Genomic DNA, 16,740 nt, shown 5'->3' on the forward strand with positions numbered 1-16,740 from the left:
GACATATACTTTAGGACTGTGGAGACACACAAGCTAAAAGCATAGGGATGGAAAAAGATACTCTGTGCAAATAGTAACCAAAATACAGCAAAGGTGGCAATACTTAGACAAAACAGACTTTAAGTCAAAAATTCAAATGACACAAAGAAGGACATGATATAATGATAAAGGAGTCAATTCACCAACAAGACATAACAATTACAAATATATAGGCACCCAGTATCATGCCACCCAAGTATCTAAAGCAAACGCTGGCAGAACTGAAGAGAAAAATAATAGACACAGAAAACACAGTCATAGTAAGGATTTCAATAGGCCACTTCCAATAATAAATACAACATCCAGACAGAAGATCGAAAAGAGAACACAGGACTTAAGACCAAAAGGAGCTAACAGACATATACAGAACATTCCACCACAAATCAGAATACACATTCTTCTCAAGTGCAAATGAAACATTCTCCAAAACAGATCACGTTAGGTCAAAAAATGTCTTAACAAATTTAAGAAGACCGAAATCATACCAAGTACATCCTCCAATCACAACAGAATAAAAACTACAAATTAATGATAGGAGGAAAAATGGAAAATTCACCAATACGTGGAAATTAAACAACATGCTCTTGAGTCAAAAAACGAATCAAAAAAGAAATTAGAAAATATCTTGAGACAAACAATAACTAAAATACAACATACCAAAACTTTTGAGATGTGGCAAAATCAGTACTAAGAAGGAAATTTATGGTGATAAAAATATACATTAGAAAGGAATAAAGATCTCAAATAAACAACCTAACTTTATTCATCAAAAAACTAGAAGAACTAAGCCCAAAATTAAGAGGAGGAAGGAAATAATCTATTTTAATAATCTTTAAGATAATTAAGATTAGAGCAGAAAAAGACTTGTAACTAGTCAGGATATTGAGTCAGTAATCAAAAATCTCCCAACAAAGAAAAGCCCAGGACCAGGTGTCTTCACTGGTGAATTCTAACAAACACTTAAGGAATTAATGCCAATCCCTCTCAAACTCTTAAAAAAACTGATGAGGAGGAAATACTTCCAAACTTTTTTTTTTTTAATGAGGCCAGCATTGCCCTGATACAAAAGCCAGATAAAGACACTACAAGAAAACTAAAGGTCCATATTCCTCATGAATACAGATGCAAAAATCCTACACAAAATACTAATAAAATGAATTCAACAGCATCCTTGAAATGCAAAAATGATTTAACCTAAGAAATTAATGTGATACACCGCATTAATAAAGCATAAAAGTTACGTGATCATCTCAATATATGCAGAAAAAACATCTGACAAAATTCACCCTTCTTTCGTGACAAAAACGCTCATCAAATTAAGAAGGAATTTACCAGGGCACCTGGGTGACTCAGTCAGTTATGCATCTGACTCTTAGTTTCTGGTCAGGTCATGATCTCACAGTTTGGTGAGATGGAGCCCTGCATTAGGTTCTGTGCTGACAGAGCAGAGTCTGCTTGGGATTCTCTCTCTCCCTCTCTCTCTGTCCCTCCCGTGCTCATGCTGTCTCTCTCTCTCTCAAAAATAAAATACAAAATAAAAAAAGAAGGAATTTACCTCAACATAATAAAAGTCATATATGAAAAGCCCACCGTTAACATCATAATCAATGGTGAAAAACTAAAAGTTCTTCCTTTAAGATCAGGAACAAGACAAGGATGCCCACTCTTGCCACTTCTATTCAACTTAATATTCAAAGTACTAGCAGAGGAGCAAAAGTAATCAAATACTAATGAATAAACTTAACTAAGGAGGTGAAAGACTTGAATGCTGAAAATGACAAAACACTGCTACAAGAAATGGAAGAAATCACCAACAATAGAAACATCTCACGTTCACAGATTGGAAAACTTAATATTGTAAAAATTTCCCTATCACCCAAAGTGATGCGTCTCTATCAAAATCCCAAAAGCCAGACACAGAAGAACAAACACGGGATAATTCCACCTTTATGAAATACCTAAAGGAGTCAAACTCCTTACAACAATAAGTATAATGGTGGGCTGCCAGAGTGGGAGGAAGAAGGAAATGGGGAGTGGCTGTTCAATGGGCACAAAGTTTCAGTCACGAAATATGAAAAAGTTCTAGACATCTACAGTATGACACTGTGCTTGTAGTTAACAATACTGTAGTATACACTTAAAATGTTTAAGAGATTAGATCTTATTGGTTTTTTACAACAATAAAAAAAGAATAGGAAAAAAAGAAAAAAATAAGACTCTCAGACAGATAAAGAAAGAAATCATTGCCCATTATAAAAAGATCATCCTGAAATAAGGAATGTATTGTAGAATGCACCTTCAGGGAAATGGTAGTCTATGAAGATGAAATAATCCATGTGAGAACAAAGAGGTGAATAATATTTTGCTCAATGTGGATCAAATCACAGCAAGAGTATAAAGGTGAACAATATTAGGAAATGGTAATCCTATATGATAAGCACCTCAAGGTAAAATTTAACCATTTGTCAAAAAAAAGGAAACTGTCAAATGATTCAAATACAAATTACATGATTACAGCAATGCATTAATCATACTTTAATACAGTTATTAAAAAGTTCAAAAAAGCTCATATACTGCTCTAAGTACAATTTCAAAAAACCACATTTTCAAAGATGGCTATTGTACAGCATGTTTGTGAACTGAATAGACACAGACATTACTTACATTCTTTCTTTGAGTGTGCATGAAGAGTTTTTTGGCAAGATTTCCAATTTAATTTTTTTTTTTACAGACTGGACATTTCTGCTAAAAGAATTTTTTACCCCTTTTAAGCACAGCTACTCTTTCATGTGTAATTAGAATTTTTTAAATAGAATACATTTACCAAAATACCTATCTACAAAAAATCTCTGAAGTAGTACAAAGACATATTTAATCAAATTTTATTTTAGGATACAAAATAGTAAAATATCACCATGAAAAATCTATTTTAATAATAATATATACCTAGCTTCAAAACCACAGAATTCTAATTCTAATATGACAAAGCATTTAAACATTTATGTATGTCAAATTATTTCTCAATACAACTGGGAAACAAATCTACACCCCTCTGTTCTGTTCAAGATGACAAAAGTCAACACAGTCTGTTAGAGACATTAAAAAAAAAACTGTGATGACCTTTTCTACTTGATATAGTACCTTTTTATTTTTTTTTTTATTTTTTTATTTATTATTTATTTTTTTTTTTAACATTTATTTATTTTTGAGACAGAGAGAGACAGAGCATGAACGGGGGAGGGGCAGAGAGAGAGGGAGACACAGAATCGGAAGCAGGCTCTAGGCTCTGAGCCATCAGCCCAGAGCCCGACGTGGGGCTTGAACCCATGGACCACGAGATCGTGACCTGAGCTGAAGTCGAACGCTTAACTGACTGAGCCACCCAGGCGCCCCGATATAGTACCTTTTTAAAAGTTTGATTAAATAAAATGCTTAATTTCTATACCTTCTTAAATAATATAAAAAAATGATTAAATGTTTTTTCTGTACTATATACCCAAAACAAATCTGAAGAAAAAAGAGAAATGAAACTTTTTCTAAGCCACAATCATTTAGAAATATTTCTATGAAATGTGAACCAACCTATTTTTGAAGATTTTGTAGGTAAACTGGGGCCAAAAAGAGCCTATCCATGTTACACAAATATTATTTTTAGGTATATTGTATATTAAATGACTATAATATTAAAAATAAAAGATACAAATTACTTTCCCCCTAAGTAATATGAACATAAGCATGTGTATATCCTAATAGCATTAATGTTTACTAAAAATACAAACTTTTCCATTTCCATGGAGTTATCATAAACACAAAGTTAGATTTCATGGAATGATATAAAAATAACTAACTGATAAGTACTATATTTTCAAATGTTCTCTCACTAACCATAGAAATTTAAGTCTCTCTCAAGTGCAATTTTTAACATTTTTCCAGAGCTTTAATAATATTAGTAATTTGACCTTTGTTTTTGGAAGAAATGAGAGATTCTCATTCAGAATTCTGTACAAGAATATTCACTGTTATTTATAGTAGAAAAACTTAGAAATGAACTAAACACCATCAACTGATGAGTGGATAAAGAAGATACATCTTCTTTATCCATACACACAGACATATACACATACATACATACAATGGAACATTACTCAGCCATCAGAAAAGAATGAAATCTTGCCATTTGCAACAACACGGATGGAGCTAGAGTGTATATGCTAAGTGAAATAAGTCAGAGAAAGACAAATACCATACGATTCCACTCATATGTGGAATTTAACGAAACAGATGAATACAGGAGAAACAGAGAGGCAAACCAAGAAATAGACTCTTAACTATAGAGAATAAACTGATGGTTACTGGAGGGAGGTGGGTGGGGAGATGAGCTAAATGGGTGATGGGTATTAAGGAGGGCACTTGTTGTGATAAGCACTAGGTATTCTACGTAAGTGGTGAATCACTAAATTTTACACCTGGAACTAATATTACACTGTATGTTAGCTAACTAGAATTTAAATAAAAACTTAAAAAAAAAAAAAACTAAACATGCAAAAATAGAAAAATTATTCAATAAATTATCTTAGGAGACTGAGATTGTCTGCTTTCACATTAATAGAGGATGAAAATTATACACACAGTAATAGAATATAAAATACGAAAATAGAGTATGAAATAATATATACAATATTATTCTCATTTAGGCACATAAATTCTCAGACACGCTGAAATAAAAGAGAAAGACTGCAATGAAAAAGACAAAAACTCATTAACAGGAGTAATAATGATCATGTGTGATTTATACATATTCTTGATCTTTTTTTTTTTTTTTAGGTTCATTTATTTACTTTGAGAGAGAGAGAGCTGGGGACAAGCAGAGAGAGAAAGGGAGAGAATCCCAAGCAGGCTCTGCAGTGTCAGCACAGAGCCAGATGCAGGTTCCATCTCATGAACCATGAGATCATGACCTGAGCTAAAATCAAGAGTCGGACACTTAACCAACTGAGCCACCCAGGCACCCCACATGGATTCATATTTTTTTTAGTTTATTTATTTTGAGAGAGAGAGAGAGAGAGAGAGAGAGAGAGAGAGAGAGAGAGAGAGAGAGAGAACGTGAACTGGGGGAGGGGCAGAGAGAGAAGGAGAGAGCGGGAATCCCAGGCAGGCTCCACACTGTCAGTGCAGAGCCTCATGTGGGGCTTGCACCCACAAATCATGAGATCATGAGCTGAGCCAAAGTTGGATGTTTAACAACTGAGCTACCCAGGCACCCCTCTTCATATTGTTTATGTGTCTTTATTTCTACCATCTCTACAACACACATATTGTGATCAAAAAGAAAAAGCAACAAATATAACAAAGTATGACATTTTCCAACTGTAGATTTTTTTCAAGTAATTTTATCCAGAATAAATGAAACACAAAACTAAGTGTTCATTTCAGTTCTAACATCATAGATAATCTGACATTAAATATAACTACACTGGTATAATAAGCACAGGTTATACCAAAATGTTAGAAAATGCAATTATTAATTGTTTCCAAATTCTATTAAGGCTTACCTTCACAAAGTTTCTGCTTCATCACTTCCCTTATTTTGGATATTGCAATATAGTCTTCCACATAAAACACGTAAGTAGATGAAGGCTTATTGGCGATAGCTCTAAGTTCTGCATCCTCTGTTTCTGAGCCAACACCAATAGCAAATAAAGTGATTTTACTGTCTCTTGCTGCTTCTGCTGCGTCCTTAACTTCATCTTGAGATTTACCATCCGTAAGTACCACTGCTATCTTAGTCAGAAACCGTGAGGACTTGGCAAAAAGGTAATCAAGAGCAAACTGGATGGCCTTTCCGGTCCTTGTGTTTCCACCCAGGTAGTGTATGGATTCCATTGCGGCCATCAAGTTCTCTCCTGAATTGTGGCTTCCAAGGGGAATTTCCAATACAGGATAGTCACTATACTGGACCACTCCAACCTGAATAAACTTTGGTCCTATGTCAAAATTTTTTGTGATATTGACAAGCCATTTTTTCACTATTTCAAAGTTTTCTGGACCAACACTGTAAGAGCCATCTAAGATGAAAACTAAATCTGTTGGAGCCGTACGACAACCTAAGTGAAAAAGAAAACCATCAGAACACATTTGCTGTATAAAAAGAAAAGCATAGGCAGTTTTTACTGCATTATTTTTAAGTAACCAACTGGGGGAGGGAGATCCTTTCACAACATACATGCATATCAAATCACCATGAGGTACACTTCAAATATCTTACTATTTCCTATGTCCATTATCCCTCAATAAAGCTTAATTTTTTTTTAAAGTAACCAGTTCACTGGAGCTATGTGAGATTAAATAAGATACACCGCCTAGCTCATGAAAATTCTTTGGGCTATTATTTTTGTTGACATTTTTAATTCTTTTATCTTAATTTAAGGATTAATGACTGAGCTTTAAAAGTAGGGAATAAAAAAGACATGCTGTATATGACATGTTATCTAGATATCTCTTTGTAGGGGCAGGTATTACCATAAAGCACCATTTTATTCTATTTCCCCACCCAATAAATGAAAACACAAAAATATGCAAATAAATTATTTTCAGCTATACACTAGTAGCATTAAGTTATCAATGAAATATGGTTCGTTTACTGATAACCTAAAGTATTTACAATAATAAACCAACGAATAAGGGAAAGAAATTTAAAAAGAAACTTTCTGCCAACTTCAGGATTCAACTAGTCAATAAAGATCCATATTCTTTAATATAGTTAATAAAAGCTTAATGAACTGAGATCACCAATGCAGGTCCAATATCTCATTGTCAGCCAATAATATACTTGTGCTAAGCGAATCTATGTTCAAAAGTATAAAGCTATTTATTTCTCCAGAGCAATAAAGATTCTCATTTCAAGATGCCAGGAAACACATGTGATCAGCACACCTTACATTTCTATTAAGGAAAATAAAAAACTACTGTTGGTATAAGTTACACTTAGACAGGTTCTAAGCAATTGTGGGGGAAAAAATCTTACTGGTCTTTTCCACACTGCACAACATGCCTCCAACCCTATTTCATTATTTCAGTCTATATATATATTAAATACCTACTCTGTGCTTGATATCCTGCTAGGTGCCAGCTTCAAAGATACATAAGATATCTCGAATAGATATCAAAGTCTAGTAAGACAGACAACTGGCTGCTTAGGGAAAGTACAAAGTATTCTGAGAACATTTAGGAGGGGGTAGCAACCTAACTGTGGAAAACCAGGGTAGATTTTGTGGGAAAGCTGACTGGGAGTCTGAGGTCTGAAAGGAGAGCTGTAGCCAGGTGAAGAGGAGGACCTCCTACTAAGAGGGGACAGCAAGTGCCAAGGTCCAGAGATAAGAGTCAAACACTGCCCAAAAGACAAACTGGTTCATTTGAGTAATTCCAATAGTTTGAAATGGAAACAGAGCATGCTGAACAGTCATACTTGCTTTCTCTTTCTCTCACTTCTGCAAAGCAACAAAAATACTACTGTTTATGGCCCATATGATAAAGGTCACATATCCCTGGAGATGGTAAGTTGGAAAAGAATGAGATGAGTCAAGGTAATATGACAACAAATTTTGTTGCAAGTCTTGTGTTTTTACTCAAATTAATGGTCTCCCTTAAGTAGTGATCAGATGCCCAATTTAAAGTTATAATGGTTTATTTTCCATAGACACTGCAAATGAGATATCACAATTGCAAAGGACAGTCGTGAAGGAAAAAGCAATGTTTACTGACAATTAGTATTTGCATTTTCATATCTCCTTAGGAGTAAAGTCAATCAATCAATCAATCAATCTCTCTCTGCTTTCCTTTCCATTCTATTCCTCATCTTTGTCTACTTCCATATCTAGGATGATGACAGGGCTCACAGGAAGATGCCTCCATTTTAAAATTAACTCACCCAACACAGTAACCAGCAAAAAGAAACACTATTGTCAGGTGAACATGCAGTCAAGAAATTACTTCCCCCCTCCCAAAAACTTTTTTCAATGCCAAAACATAGATTTATCTCAAAAGTGTAACCATGATTATGATGCCACTCTTAAGGTGGTGGGGAAGTCCAAAAAAGCCTGAGGGACTCTATTCCAACATCCTCTGCCATGGTGACCACAGCCAGGGTTCAGGTTAGGGACAGCAGAAATGGAATTCTGCCCCAGAGGCAATTCAATTTTCTAACTCAAGGGAATGCAATTCTTCTGGGGTTTTTTGGAAGCTGGACTGGGATTACAGACATCTGCTTTCGTTCGAGACACAAAAGGACAGGCAAGTTATGTTTACAGCGTTCTTTAGAGTTGTCCTTCCTCAATGCTATGAGACTCATTCTCTAGACCTGCTAGTGTTTGTGTGCCACTTGATTCAGTGTTTATAAACTCTAACCAGGTTGTTCTTGGCCCTTCATACCCCTTTCCAGAGCCACAGAGCATTTATTTCACAACTGCAAGGTGAGCCAAGAACATGGGTACGAAAGCAAGTATTGCCGTTTATAAAAGCTAGGCAAAATACCACTCCAAGAGACTTCTTCCTTAGAGAGATGAATTACCAGTGTCACCGGGGGGAAAAAAAATGGACTAAAGAGCAAAGGCATAGTTCTAATACTAGTTATGGCACTAATCAGCTGTGTGACATTAGGTAAGCCCCTTAAATTTTGCTGAATCTCTTTTCCCACCCAAAAAACCAAAGCATATCTACCTTCTATAGTGCTTGGGTTGATTAACCTATAAAAGTGTTATATAAACATTAAATTTATTATTGTTTTAATAAATTTTTAGCAAGTTGTCAAACCATATGATTTAAGTGTTAGAGAAACCATAATTAATTTACAGTAGGGTGTTTATGACTTTTCAAATATGATTATAAGCAAAGTTGTTTTTTTTTTTTTTTAAAAAGCATGATATCTATAAATAATGGCCTGGGTAGCAGAACAGCGATTAATATAACCCTCCTTCTCTAATGCAAGCTCTCCTACAGGCAATCAGAATAATAATCACCATTTACTCAGATGTCACTGTGCTAAGCCATTAAAATGTATTATCCTGTTTACATGGATTATCTCATTATCTCTATAAGGTAACTTCATAGGATGGTCCTGATAATCATCCTATGAGGTAGATACTTCATCTTCACATCACTAACCTCATAAATGGCTGAGCATGAACTCAATATGAGACCATTTATTCCAAAGCCTGATGGGTAAAATAAACAATTACCACAGAATTTTCTCAAAATTACCTCTGATAGAAGTTTTTCCTCTCAGTTAATACATAACACAGCAATTCATTTTATTTTAGGGCATTACAACATTAAAGACAATAAGATCAGGTCCTTAAAAGAACTGCTTGAGCTCCACTAATTTGATTTCTACAATCGATTTGTTGATCACAAAAATGCTGATAGTTCTTACTTGATCTTATTTCCCCATCTTCAGCTAATACAGAATTCTGAAGAAGCAGGACCAAAACTATCCAAAGAAACATATTATGGTGAGCCATGTTTCTTCTTTCGTTCTAATATTTTGGTTTAGGATTCCTAAAAAGAGAGAGAGAGAAAAAAAAAAGGAAAGTTAACTATATTAGAAAAATAAAGACAAATAGCTAGTCATTATTATAAGTCTAGATTTTTTCATTGTAATATCCAGCTGGAGTACAGTTTTTAGTAGCCTTAGAATAATTTACATGTCCAAAATAGCCATATTTTTTAATGTTTGTTTATTTTTTAGAGAGAGAACGTGAGCAGGGAAGGGGCAGAGAGAGAGAGAGAGAGGGAGACACAGAATTCGAAGCAGGCTCCAGGTTCCAAGCTCTCAACACAGAATCTGACGTGGGGCTTGAACTCGTGAACTGCTAGATCATGACCTGAGCTGAAGTTTGACGCTTAACTCACTGAGCCACCCAGGCGCCCTGGAAATAACCATATTCTAAATATGTTATGCAAGAGGACAATGAATAGGAGCTGAGGAAAACTGTAAGTCTTTTAATTCATAACTATCTTGAAAAGGTATAAACTTTTCTAAAACTTTGGGCTTTGCTCAAAATATTTACTAGAATTCCTCCTTCCAGCATAGCCTGTAGAGCCTTATCGCATTCTTTGTATTATCTCACTGGTAGCAAACATTGTTCTTTTAAAAATGGATTTGCATTTAAGAAACACTTAAAGGGCATCTGGAAAAATATTTACATAATAAAGCAAGCGGATTTTAATTTTTTTGAGCATTAAGAGCTATTTTATTTGATTCATAAACAGTTATATGACCTTAATACGTCTTCTAAGTTAGTCCAAGGACTTCACTTCTGGTTAGAATGTGGAAAGTTGCAAGTCACTACCATTCCCACCAACTCCAGATAAACTACACAACTATAGTCTTTTATACCCACCGGTAAAGACAGGATTTAAAGAAACTTAAATGAGTAAAATTTCAAAAGTTAGCAATCCTTTATACGATAGAAGAGATTCTGGGCTGATTTCGTCCCTAGCAGAAAGAGAATCCTCTTCAGGAGGGTCCCAGACACAGAAATAGTATGCCCCTAGTCAGCAATACTTGCCCATGAGTCTTAACAGAGTACATGGAACAGACAAGTACTACAGAGAAAGTTGAGAACAACATGGAACAATAAGAGAGATCTACCTTCCTCTCCCTGTTCAGGTATCCAGGGAATTCCTCAAATGCAAATCTTTGGCATGCTGAAGGCTGGGGGAGAAGCAACAGAACTCAACAGAAATCCCTTGGAGGCATGCCAGTTCTTAACTACAGTGGAGAAAGAAAAGAACTCAAAAAGCAGAAAGCTGGGGCACCTGGGTGGCTCAGTCAGTTAAGTATCTGACTAAGGCTCAGGTCATGATCTCACAGTTCATGGGTTGCAGCCCCACATGGAGTTCTGTGCTGACAGTACGGGGTCTGCTTGGGATTCTCTTGCTCTCCTGCTCGCTCTCTCTCTCTCTCTCTCTCTCTCTCTCTCTGTCTCAAAATAAATAAGCTTAAAAAAAAAAAAAGCAGAAAGTCAAAGAAAGGACAAGAGAGAAAAACAGAACTTGTAAATACAAAAGGCTGGAAATCATACTGACAAGCTGAAAGAAATTTCCCAAGGGTCTCCCAAGATGTGAGAAGAAGCAAAAAAAATCTGATTTTTGATCAGGATTAAAATACTCAGTATAAGCACATCCAGAGATGATGTAAAATGGCTATCATAAATATCTTAAAGGATCTAATGAGTAAGACAAACAACAATGGGCAAAAATATGGGAAATTTCAGAAGAGAAATGGAAACGTTAAAAAAAGATACAAACTGAAATGCTTGCCATGAAAAATATGTCAAAAAAATAATTCAGGGGCGCTTGGGTGGTTCAGTCAGTTAAGCGGCCAACTTCAGCTCAGGTCATGATCTTGCAGTCCATGAATTCAAGCCCTGCATCGGGCTCTGTGTTGAAAGCTCAGATACTGGAACCTGCTTCAGATTCTGTGTCTCCCTCTCTCTCTCTGCCCCTCCCCTATTCACTCTCATTCTCTCTCAAAAAAAAAAAATCAATAAATAAACATTAAAAATTTTTTTAATTCAAATAAAAATGTGACATTTTAATGCTCACATTTCAGTAATCATTGAATTAGACAAAAAAATTAATGATTGTACAGGTTTCAAAAATATCAACCAACTTCACCTCACTGACATTTACAGAACACCTAACAGCAGCAGAATATACATTCTTCTCACTTCTATTCAAAATGTGAATACACTTCTATTCAAAACCATACAGGAAGTCCTAGCCACTGTCATATTCAAAACGAAAATAAAAGATATAAAGCCTATAAAGAAATAAAACTGTATTTATAGATATGATTTTTCCATAGAAAACTTTTTGAAATCTACCAAGACATTAGTTGAATATGTCAATTTGACAAGGCCACAAGAAACAAGGGTAGTAGGGTTTTTTAAGTTTATATACTAGCAATAAAATTGGAGGGAAGGGGGAAATGTAATACTCTATTTAATAGTATCAGAAGCATCCTAAACCTAATGAAAAATGTGAAAGACCTCTACCCTAAAAAAATATAATACATTGTTGAGAGCAATTAAAAAAAGCAAATAAAGAATCTATATTCATCAATTAAAAGACTCAGTCTTGGTTACATGTCCATCCTTCTTAAACTGACCTATAAATTCAACACAATCCCAATTAAAATTCCAGCATATTTTTAAAAGAAAGTGATGAACTTATTCTAAAATTATATAAAATTCAAATGATTTTGAATTAGAAAAACCATCTTAAATGAAGAACAATTTTCAACAAAGAACCATCTTGATTAAGAAGAACAAAATTAAGAGAATTTATACTACTTGATTCTGACTTACTATACAGCTCCAATAATCAAGAAAGTGTGCTCTTGGTGTAAGGATAACCATACAGAATGGAACCCAGTAGAGTTCAAAAACAGACCCACACGTCTCAGTTGGTTAAGTGTCTGACTTCAGCTCAGGTCATCTCACAGTTCATGGGTTCAAGCCCCATGTCAGGCTTTGTGCTGACAGCTCAGAGCCTGGATCCTGCTTCTGATTCTGTGTATCCCTCTCTCTCTCTCTGCCCCTCTCCTGCTCAAACTCTGTCTCTCTCAAAAATAAATAAACATTAAAAAAAATTACTTAAAAAAAAAAACAGATCCACACTTACGTGGTCAATTGATTTTCAATAAAAGTGTCAAGGTAAGTGAATAAGAGTCTCTTCACTAAATGGTGCTGGATCAACTGGAAAAACACAATAAAATGAACCATCTCATCCTGCATACAAAAATTAGATAAAGCATAGACCTAAATGTAAAAGCTAAAACTATAAAGCTTCTAAAAGAAAACTTAAGAGAATATTTTCATGACCTCAGGATTAGGCAAATTTTCTTAGGACACAAAAACCACTAGCAACTTTAAACATGGATACATTCGATTTCGCCAAAATAAACACTTATGTTCCTCAAAAAACACCCTTAAGACAATATTCACAATACTCAAGAAAAGTGACCCATATCCAGAATACATATATTTTTTAAACTTCTACAGTATTACTCAGCCATAAAAAAATAAAATAAAGTCTTGCCATCTGTGATGACTTGGATGGACCTACAGGGTATTACGCTAGGTGAAATAAGTCAGTCAGAACAAGACAAATACCATATTATTTCCTTCATATGTGGAATATAAGAAACAAAACAAATAAACAAAGAAAACAGAAATAGACTGAGAGACATAGGAAGCAAACTGCTGACAGCCATACAGGGGTGGGGTTGAAGGGCTGGGGTAACAGGAGAAGAGGATTAAGAGGTACAAACTTCCAGTTACAAAATGAGTAAGTCATGAGGATATAACAATACAGGAAATATAGTCAGTAGTACAGTAATAACCATGTCTGGTGACAGATGGTAGCTACACTTATTGTGAGGATCATTTTGTAATGTATAATAATATTGAATCACTGTGATACACCTAAAACTAACAAGATATTTGTGTCAATCATAGTTCAACAAATAAAAATAAAAATATTTTTTAAAAATAAAATAATTTACTGGCCAAAAAAACCCCTAAAAATCAACAATAAAAGGGAAAATAATCTGGGGTGCCTGGGTGGCTCAGTCAGTTAAGCATCTGACTTCAGTTCAGGTCATGATCTCACAGTTCTGAGTTCAAGCCCCACATTGATCATCTGTCTCCCTCACTCCCTCACTTTCTGCCCCTCCTCTGCATATTCTCTGTCTCTCTCTCTTTCTCTCAAAAATAAACATTTTTAAAAAAAGGAAAACAATCCATTTTTTTTTAATAATGGTAAAATTCTTGAACAGATACATTACATAGACAGATACAGAAATGGCCAATAAACCTATTAAATAGAACTCATCTTTAGTCATCAGGGAAATAAATGTTAAAACCACAATAAAGTAACATTTCACACCCACTAAAATAGCTAAAATTTGAAATTGACAGTATCAAATGTTTTCTTGAGACTATGTGGAAAAATTGGAACTCATACATTGTTGGTGAGAGTGGAAAATGAAACAACCACTTTAGAGAACTGTTAGGTTCAGTCTCTTAGAAAAGTTAAACTATGACCAACAATTCCTCTTCTAGGTATAAAACCTAAAGAAATGAAAACATGTGCCTACAAAAAGACTTTAAGGATGTTTGTAGTAGTTTTATTCATAACTGTCCCAAACTAAAAGTAACTCAAGTGCTATCAACATGAGAACAAACAAACAAGTTGTGTGGTATATTCACATAAGGAAATAACACACAGCAATAACAATAAAGTCAACTATTGTTATAACCAACACATGAACAAATTTTAGATTTGTTCTGTGTAATGAAAAAAGTCAAACACAAAAGAATACATAAAGCATGATTCCAGTTATGCGAAGTCCTAAATCACAAAACCTACCCATGGTTCTAGAAATCAGGAAACATTTCAATTCAACTGGAGGGGCACCTGGTTGGCTCAGTAGGGTAAGTTTATGACTCTTGATTTTGGCTCAGGTCATGATCTCACGGTTCATGAGATCAAGACCCACACTGGGATCTGAGTGGTCTTGGAATTCTCTTTGTTCCTTCTCTCTTGAACTCTTTCTCTCTCACTCTCTCAAAAATAAATTCATAAAAACACTTAAAAAAAAGAATTCAATTGGAAAGTGGCATAAGTAAACTGACTGGGTCATAGAAACATCTACACTTGCAGTGATGTTATTCTGGTGTATAAATTAGTCTAAGCCCATTAAACTTATGGCTTGATAATTATATAATTTGTTGTATATAAATTATACCTCAGTGAGAAACAATCCAACATCATCGCTGTCATTTTTCAAATTAGGCTGGCCCCTCTGGACAAAGAGCTATAATGGTCGAAAAATGTCAATGAGAAGCATTTTTGGTGAGTCATCACCAGGATGTACTATTTTATGGTAATAAGTTATGCTAATAAATATTGACTGGCTTCCACCCCAAAAGCATCAAAGTTAAGTTATTCTGCTCCTCTACCAAAATCATCCTTACTATTTTTATGTAGTATCTAATTCCTTCAGAATTCCTGGGCCAAAGTTAATTGTCTAATTTTATTCAATTCTAGATAGACAGCTATTAAAGTAGATGACATAAAAAGGGCATTAAATACATGTTACAGTCATATTATTTAGCCTTTGAAACATAACAAACATAACTGGAATGTTTCATAAATATGTTTTATAACTATTTCATTGTACATACGCTTAAGTGCAATGCATACAAACTGAGACATATCCCCTGTCAGCATTTACGTCAATCACCTGGGGAGTTTGTTAAACATATGGATGCCCTAGCCCTACCTACTAGCTTCAGACTATAGAGCAAGGGAACAAACATTAAAAATAAAAAGTTTCCCATATCCATATGCTACTGTATACCAAAGTTCTAGAAATTCTGATGTAAGGTAATACAAAAAATGATAAATAAGGAAAAAAATTTTAAACTCCTGCAGTTCCTATTCCCCTGGTAGAGAAATAAGCTAGCAACCCCAAATTGGAAAGCATTACTCAGAGAATCTCTTCAAGCAAAAATGTCTCAAAATTTGCTACTCAAAGAGTGATCATATGCCACCCTTACACATGGAAAATCCTGGAAACAATGTCTTGGAATGTCTTGGAATGTCTTGGAAACATTTAACCTTTTAATGCTATAGGAATAATTCTTGATCCAGCAGAATGTAGGAATTAAACTGAGTTCACCTGTTAATGTGGATATGCATTAGGCTAAATGCACACCATGTAATCCAGGGTATAGATTTAACACTGCCACTAACTTTACCTTAATATCTTTCCCATAATGTTCAAAAAAAAAAAAAAGGAAATTGATAATCCATAATCTTCCTTTCAACTACAGAAATAATGATCCATATTCTCTGACCTCACATTCTTATGATAATGAAAATGTGTAGTTTACAATGGTTGAGGCTACAGTACTTCATTTAATCTTGGGAAGTGTTGAAGAAAATAAGGTTTGCTTAGGTACCATGGCTTGCCTGTCACATGAGCTCTAATCAACAACAGACCCAACACTTAAACTCAGGTTCTCTCACCTAGAATTCTTGACTATTTTCATTCAACAATAAACAGTTAATAAGTGCCTATTATGTGACAGATAGGTCTGGGAATTCAGCAGCAACCAAACTAGATAAGGGATCTGTTTTCATGCAGTTCCTGTTCCAGAGGCTAAAGAAGTAACTTAGTGAGATAATTTCACATAATGGTAAATGCTACGAAGAAATACAAATAATAACATGTAACTTGGGGCCAGGAGAGGAAGGGCTCTTATAGATTTAGAAGTCCAAACAGACCTCTAGAAAGATGCCATTTGAGCTGACAGCTGAGTAATGTTAAGGAGCCATCCTTGCCCGGAACTGAGGATAAACCTTCCCTTTTGCAGATGGAGAAGTTTGGTTTGTTCTATGAACAGAACAAAGGTCAGTGAAGCATGAGTGTAAGAGCAAGAGAAAAAATGGCAGGACTCAAATGACATACAAAGGCCTACATGCAGTATGTTAAATTTAGGACTGTCTTCCCTAAATGCCAAGTGAATCCAATGGAGGGTTTTAAGGATAGGTGCATCATGATCAAGTTTTTGTCACATTTAGTATATCATCCCACTTCCCAAATCAAAGAGCTTTAAAGCTTATTTATTC

General features: G+C 34.8%; 1 protein-coding gene across 1 annotated transcript in view; it reads right to left on the bottom strand.

Moving 5' to 3' along the window:
- COL21A1 (collagen type XXI alpha 1 chain) overlaps positions 1-16,740 on the bottom strand; it is a 172,567-nt gene that overhangs the window by 115,187 nt on the left and 40,640 nt on the right. The window contains exons 2-3 of the mRNA XM_058734305.1: positions 9,467-9,591; positions 5,592-6,143 (exon numbers count right to left, since the gene is read on the bottom strand). Of these exons, the coding sequence (XP_058590288.1) occupies positions 5,592-6,143; positions 9,467-9,554 (640 nt within the window). The 5' untranslated portion in view covers positions 9,555-9,591. The remainder of the gene's footprint in view (positions 1-5,591; positions 6,144-9,466; positions 9,592-16,740) is intronic.

This window comes from Neofelis nebulosa, chromosome 6 (assembly GCF_028018385.1).
Source record: "Neofelis nebulosa isolate mNeoNeb1 chromosome 6, mNeoNeb1.pri, whole genome shotgun sequence".
NCBI lineage: Eukaryota > Metazoa > Chordata > Mammalia > Carnivora > Felidae > Neofelis > Neofelis nebulosa.